General features: G+C 35.9%; 1 protein-coding gene across 6 annotated transcripts in view; it reads right to left on the bottom strand.

The window, feature by feature from the left end:
* Positions 1 to 361: 361 nt before the first annotated feature.
* The window catches only part of raf1b (Raf-1 proto-oncogene, serine/threonine kinase b), a 31,650-nt gene continuing 24,156 nt past the window's right edge, over positions 362 to 7,855 (bottom strand). For all 6 annotated transcript variants that reach the window (XM_084101591.1, XM_084101592.1, XM_084101594.1 and 3 more), the window contains 2 exons: positions 7,358 to 7,492; positions 362 to 853 (listed from right to left, as the gene is read on the bottom strand). In XM_084101591.1, coding sequence (XP_083957717.1) covers positions 734 to 853; positions 7,358 to 7,492 — 255 coding nt within the window. In that variant the 3' untranslated portion in view covers positions 362 to 733. The remainder of the gene's footprint in view (positions 854 to 7,357; positions 7,493 to 7,855) is intronic.

Raw genomic sequence — 7,855 nt, 5'->3', positions numbered from 1 at the left:
ATGAACATATATCGGCCGATACCGATATCTTGCATCCCTAATCATTAATGATGATTTAGCCTCTCAAAGGCTAAATTACTGATTATATAATCAACATATTTTGTACCATATTCAGAAAAAGTTCCAGACGCATTGATTTTTAGAATCTTTAATAGAGCAAAATGTTGAAAAGTCATCTATGTGACGATATATCACAAAATCTGCGGGTTCTGTCAGGTAACGTTATATTGTTTTACCCACAATTACACCATTTATTGCTCTGGTTCTGAAACCTGATTGGATGAGCCATGTTTAAAGCTTGTGACTTCAGATGAAATTGATATTTATTCTTCACATCAGCAAAAAAACAGAGTTTGTGTGGTGAATTTAACTTAATTTTATTAAAATACAATGGATAAACAATCTGTCAAGTTTACAAGTTAACTCTCCATGACAAGCAGTAACAAGCTGAACAAAAAAAAAAAAAAAAAAAGGAGTCCCTAATAAGTTTCATAATAAAGTTAATACCCACTCTTCTTTGATTTCTGCAACATACACAAAGTCAAAGAGACAGCGAGACACGTGATCATGAAGTGGATAAAAACGGCACTGGCACTTCGGGAATATTTACAGCCTGCTGCACTGCGCTCACACACACACACACACACACACGCGCGTGTGATTGTGGGACTGAGAAAGCGAGGGATGCTGACGGACAGATGTTCCCTGAACTGGCGCTGGGATGCCTGAGACGTCACTTGAGTGTGCAGATGTTGATGTCCTCGGTGTGCGAGACTCGGTGCAGCGACGGCTCCGATGCGCTGCGGTTGATCTTCGGGAGCGAGTGTTGGAGCAGCTCGATGGAGGACAGGATCTGGGAAACACAGGAACACACGACAGATCAAACTCTGCACTGATAAACCTTGTCAAAATAACTCCAGGTCACATGGACATGCGGAAGCGACAAATAAATTCTGTATGATGAATGTTTACGGCAGGACGGGGGGTTTGTTGAGGTCAAGCTGTAAAGACGCACGCCTGCGCACATGTATATTCAAACACACATCCCTATAGGCTAAACACGTAATACACACGTGCACGCCGTCAGCGCTCTCACAGATTCACGTTTTTGAAGTTTACACGGAGATGATCACGTTTTTCTAAATGTTTCACCGCTTGCTCTTGATCCTGTTTCAAGGTTTGCGTTCTCGATCATCTGTTGTTGTGTGAATGAGCGGCCGGAGTGTGTTGAGGGTTTTCTGTGAGAACGGTGTGTGTTAGCGGCCCCTAAGTTAATCACTAATGATCTATCAATCAAAATTAACTTTATCTGGACAATAACTTTATTCTAGAGCTGCTGTAAAGCCTAAACAATCTCTGTCACTGTAATCTCCTGTTATCAGTGTAAAGATGATCATCATAAACAGTTCCACATATTATAAGTGGCCAAACATTCAAGTAGTTCTTGTTCTCATTTTGTGTGTTAGTTTCACCTGTAAATTAGACCCACAACTGAATATTTCCACATCACAATTACCCCACAATACAACAGTAATAACAACAAAAAGTAAATCTATTTGGGGCATTAACTGTCTAATAATGAAATGTCAAGGACATTTTTTATAAAGATTTTAGATATTGCATTTGTATGACACTGATACAGATTTGTTTTCAATAACTAACATGCAGAACGTATTTTAATATATTAATTTTATTTTTTGTAATAATTTTTGACAGTAATAACTACTTGAGCATTGCACAACAACAATAAAAAATGCATTATAAATCCAATATTCATTATTCCCATATGGCATTATATTTATGAAAAATTGTTTTGTCATCTAAATGTTTGAAAGTGTATTTTTCATGTTTTTGCGAAATATTACACATTTCACCCTTGGGAATGAATGGCTGTTTTTTATTTAAAGTTTAATATTTGTTTCAGTAGACCTGGAAGACTTTTCTTTCTTTTTCTTTTTTACATCAGCACTGATTATATATCGCACATGTCTTCAGGATTCAGCTGACAGAGACAACAGAGGCTTTTAACTCAGCAAACTCGACTCTGGATTCTGGACACATCGAGAATCACTTTTTTTGTTGTTTAAAATAATCATGATTCTCCCATGAGTCTGGATAGACAACTAAACAAAATAACATTTACTTTACTATAGGTTTTGACAAAATGTTAATTGTTATTTAAAAGACAAATAATTTGAACAAATTTTTTCTGTGTAAATTTGAATGAATGATTCAATGACTCACTCATAAAGACTTCACTTGTTTCATTACTGGATGAATCAGTGTTTTTGAACAAATCTCTTGAATGAATGATTCATTGACTCACTCATAAAGACTTCACTTGTTTCATTACTGGATGAATCAGCGTTTTTGAACGAATCTCTTGAATGAATGATTCATTGACTCACTCATAAAGACTTCACTTGTTTCATTACTGGATGAATCAGCGTTTTTGAACAAATCTCTTGAATGAATGATTCAATGACTCACTCATAAAGACTTCACTTGTTTCATTACTGGATGAATCAGCGTTTTTGAACAAATCTCTTGAATGAATGATTCATTGACTCACTCATAAAGACTTCACTTGTTTCATTACTGGATGAATCAGCGTTTTTGAACGAATCTCTTGAATGAATGATTCAGTGACTCACTCATAAACACTTCACTTCATTACTGGATAAATCAGTGTTTTTGAACAAATCTCTTGAAAGAATGATTCAGTGACTCACTCACAAAGACTTCACTTGTTTCATTACTGGATAAATCAGCGTTTTTGAACAAATCTCTTGAATGAATGATTCAATGACTCACTCATAAAGACTTCACTTGTTTCATTACTGGATAAATCAGCGTTTTTGAACAAATCTCTTGAATGAATGATTCATTGACTCACTCATAAAGACTTCACTTGTTTCATTACTGGATGAATCAGCGTTTTTGAACGAATTTCTTGAATGAATGATTCAATGACTCACTCATAAAGACTTCACTTGTTTCATTACTGGATAAATCAGTGTTTTTGAACAAATCTCTTGAATGAATGATTCATTGACTCACTCATAAAGACTTCACTTGTTTCATTACTGGATGAATCAGCGTTTTTGAACGAATCTCTTGAATGAATGATTCATTGACTCACTCATAAAGACTTCACTTGTTTCATTACTGGATGAATCAGCGTTTTTGAACAAATCTCTTGAATGAATGATTCAATGACTCACTCATAAAGACTTCACTTGTTTCATTACTGGATGAATCAGCGTTTTTTAACAAATCTCTTGAATGAATGATTCATTGACTCACTCATAAAGACTTCACTTGTTTCATTACTGGATGAATCAGCGTTTTTGAACGAATCTCTTGAATGAATGATTCAGTGACTCACTCATAAACACTTCACTTCATTACTGGATAAATCAGTGTTTTTGAACAAATCTCTTGAAAGAATGATTCAGTGACTCACTCACAAAGACTTCACTTGTTTCATTACTGGATAAATCAGCGTTTTTGAACAAATCTCTTGAATGAATGATTCAATGACTCACTCATAAAGACTTCACTTGTTTCATTACTGGATAAATCAGCGTTTTTGAACAAATCTCTTGAATGAATGATTCATTGACTCACTCATAAAGACTTCACTTGTTTCATTACTGGATGAATCAGCGTTTTTGAACGAATTTCTTGAATGAATGATTCAATGACTCACTCATAAAGACTTCACTTGTTTCATTACTGGATGAATCAGCATTTTTGAACGAATCTCTTGAATGAATGATTCAATGACTCATTCATAAAGACTTCACTTGTTTCATTACTGGATGAATCAGCGTTTTTGAACGAATCTCTTGAATGAATGATTCAATGACTCACTCACAAAGACTTCACTTGTTTCATTACTGGATGAATCAGCGTTTTTGAACGAATCTCTTGAATGAATGATTCATTGACGATTACATTTTTAACAGTCACTTGTACGATGTAATCGATACAATCTTTATTTGAAGTGCCAAGTTACTTTCAAAAGGTGATTGACTCTATAGTTCAGATAGAAACACTGATGTCTACGGCAGCGATCAAAATAAACTTATATCATAACTTCTGTGATTATCTGAATGATTGTAAGACGATATGTATGATGTAAGATGATTGTAATAATTGTAATAATGATGCTGTGTGTTGAAAAGACATGACAACTGCTCTCTCTGGATCAGAACTCAGATCTGATTGTTCGCTGTGATCCGACTTATCAAAGCTTTAACAGACATAGAGCCGAATCACTGTCATTGAACGAGATCATGTGTGTGTTTGACTCCAGATCACGATCTTATAACCAGGGTTCGTACACATTTTTACCATTAAATTTCCATGACTTTTCCATGACTTTTCCATGACTTAAAGGTAAATATTCATGACATAATGTTCAATAAAACGTCTGTGTATACATGTAAAATAAGAATAAAAATCCATGTTCAAATTTACCACCCCATATCTTGAATAAAATAAATGAACAAGCAATGTTTTAATACAAAATAAATTCCTAAAATTCACGGGCGGAGATGCGGGTGGATAATGAACTCCTTGCGGGCGGGTAACGTTAGTAGCGGATGGAAAATGTGCTTGAAGAGCTCTTTTCCAAAACACGATAAACGCCATTAAAAAACAAAAAAAAACAAAAACGAGATTGTCCCTATTCACTGCTCCATCAATGTTTCATGCCAAATAGCTATATTTCCTTGTTTAAAAAGTAGGCCACTGCAAGATGCAATTTCTTTCCAAACCGCGAAGCGCCGACCCTATTTTTAGCCTAAACGGATAAATCCTCTCGACTAATCAGAATTAGGTGAACGTTCTATCTTAACAGATCATTATAAGTCCTCAAAATGAGTCAAACTAATCTTATATTCTCTCTCTCAATTTTAATTGTTTATTAATAAACAAGTGTGTTCTGTGTCGACTACAAAGACGAAGTTGACTGACTCGCGATCTTCTTAGTAGTGAACACGCCGGAGAGAAATGCACATTTCATACGGATTAGGCTCAGGGTCCGAAATTAACTTTTTGGCTCACCTGCCACGGGGACTGGTAGATGAAAAAATCCACAAGCATATTTTTTACCGGCCAAAATAATAAACAGCCTTTTTTTTGGTCACATACATTCATTTCAGTACTTTTAATTGAGATAATAAGGTAGGCATATTATGTTGAATACAAACATAAAAAAAATTGTCCAGAGCAAAATTTGAAATGTACAATAATAAAAAAACTAATATATATATATATATATATATATATATATATATATATATATATATATATATATATATATATATTGATCAAAATGAGAGAAATATATGAAATATTACTATCATTGGGGTGAAATATATATATATATATATATATATATATATATATATATATATATATATTATTTTTTTTTTTTTTTTTTTTTGTCAGTTTTGTTTCCTGACTCCTGTGGAAGGGAAGGCAGAACGTACTCGGTTAAGTTACTTACGTAACTTCGGTTCCCTGAGAGATAAGGGAACGAGTATTGCGTTGCAAACGCTATGAGAAAACTAATTTTATCGAGAAAAGAACAGCCATGGTGTGTAAAGCAGAAGCAGCCTGGCCAGCGGCAGAGTATGCACGATCCGCGAGTGGTGAAGACGCTCTGCACGGCTTTGATGAGCAGGACACAAATGGGCGGCGACCGCTTCTTCCAGTGGCGGGAGCTTCACATATCCTTTTTTCTCAGCGCCGTCAACAGATAGAACGTTAACTGTACGTACACACCGCCGCCGACTTGAGCTGCAAAGAAGCTCTGGCCGCCCTGTCAAGAACGCTTGTCAAAAAGTACAGGGAAGCTTGACGCTTGTCCGCTCTGAATAGTGAGTGCGCGCGCGCGGCCGGGGCTCGCTCGCTCACTCGCTCTCTCTCTCTGCTCGTTCTTAAGAGGCAGAAGAGCGCGTGCGCGCTGACAATTTTATTATTTTGGTATGAACATTCACCTTTTGAGATATCCTTTTGAGATATACTCGCCAAACGGAAAATCCACCCGCATTTGGCGCTTGGCGGGTGTTAATTTCGGACCCTGATTAGGCTACATCGTTTTATTTTGTTTTGAATGGTTCTGTTTAAAAGTAGAGATTTCTGTAGATAATAGATATAGGCCTATTTCAGTTTTGTTTAGGTATGTGAGGCGAGTAGGCTACCTTTTACGCTGAGTTTCGGTTCATGGATGATGAAGTTCACTCCTGCGCCTCTGTGTCGTGATTATCTATTTTCTGCTATTTACTTTTTATTTATTTATTAAGCAATTGGTTAATGAAACATATTTTAAAATCAAGATACAATTAATACAAAACGAAATTCGTTTAGAAAGGCTTTGTGCTTTCCGTTTGAGGTCTCTGTGTAAGTTTTAAAGTCTTTTAGTGCCGCTTTCAGAGCACTCAGTACCATAATGGAATGTCATGTAACATTGTTTTTTCCTCATAAATGCGAACACGGAAAATAAAAGACAAAATACATTTTTTAAAAGGATAAATCATCCTTATTAATTTGTATATATTTTAAATGTTTAACAAAGAGGCAAAAAGTCAAACAAAAATCTGAAAATTCGTCGATATTTTTTCTTTTTGATATATTATATTATTAATAATAATAATTTGTAGGGCGGTGGCTGAGATATAAACCTACTAACGTCCTCCATTGCCATGATTTTTGGAATGACTGATCGCGAGAGAAAAAAAAAAAGTTTTAGTCGCTTAACATCGGTTAATGGAAACGCCGTCATTTTGCAATAGTTATTTAGCGATATTTAGGAGAAAAAAAAAAGTTTTGCTCAAATCTGTAATGGAAAGGCGCATACAGACGGTAGCTATATAGCATATATGAAAACGCAAAGCAGCTTATTTTCATTTGAAGCACTGAGCTGAGGACAGCGACACAAGAGCCACACAGGTATATGGCTACTTAGTCGCTGTCCTCAGTGCCGCAGAAAAGCGCTGAAACGGACATGAAAGGGGAACCCATTTCTTTTGGCCCATCTACTTTTCTGGAGGCCCACCTACAATCAAAATCCGCCGCAAGTGAGTCACGTGATTCGACTGATCACCCTAACGAAAAAAGTATTGCAATTTGTTTCACCAATATTATTAATTAAACAAATTCAAGTACACGGATATTTTGAAAAACAAATTTCCATGACTTTTCCAAAACTTTCTGAGTTTATTCATTTTCCAAAACTTTTCCAGGCCTGGAAATTGCCATTTTAAAATTCCATGACTTTTCCAGGTTTTTCATGACCGTACGAACCCTGTATAACGGTTACTGTGCAGATCTGCAGAGATGTTACCTGTGGAAACAGCGGCCGGTCGTCTTTAGTCTTCTGGATGCAGTCAGCCACGAGTCTCTTCATAGCTTTAGGACAGCTCTTGTACAGTTTACTGAGGTCAGGGGTCAGATAACCCCGACCCACCATAAAGATGATCTACACACAGAGAAAACGGGAAGAACCTTTTATTATATGCTTACATTTAAAAAGGGAACTAGATGTGACATCTTCTGCACAATGCGAATGCTGCTTAACCATGCAAATGATCCCAGAGATGAACACTACCATTCAAAACCATAAAATATGACTGTTTTCAACAATTCCTCATATTAGAATGATTTCTGAAGGATCATGTGACACTGAAGACCGGAGTAATGATGCTGAAAATTCAGCTTTTGATACACTTTACTATATATTCACATAGAGAACAGATGAGTTACATTATAATAATATTCCACTGTATTCTGATCAGATAAAGGCAGGCTGGGTGAGCAGAAGAGACTCTCTCAGAAACATTAA

Source organism: Abramis brama (genome assembly GCF_963993115.1).
Source record: "Abramis brama genome assembly, chromosome: 23".
In the NCBI taxonomy this organism is placed as follows: Eukaryota; Metazoa; Chordata; class Actinopteri; order Cypriniformes; family Leuciscidae; genus Abramis; species Abramis brama.
The sequence above is the reverse complement of the archived record's forward strand: the minus strand, read 5'-3'. Positions and strand labels throughout refer to the sequence as shown.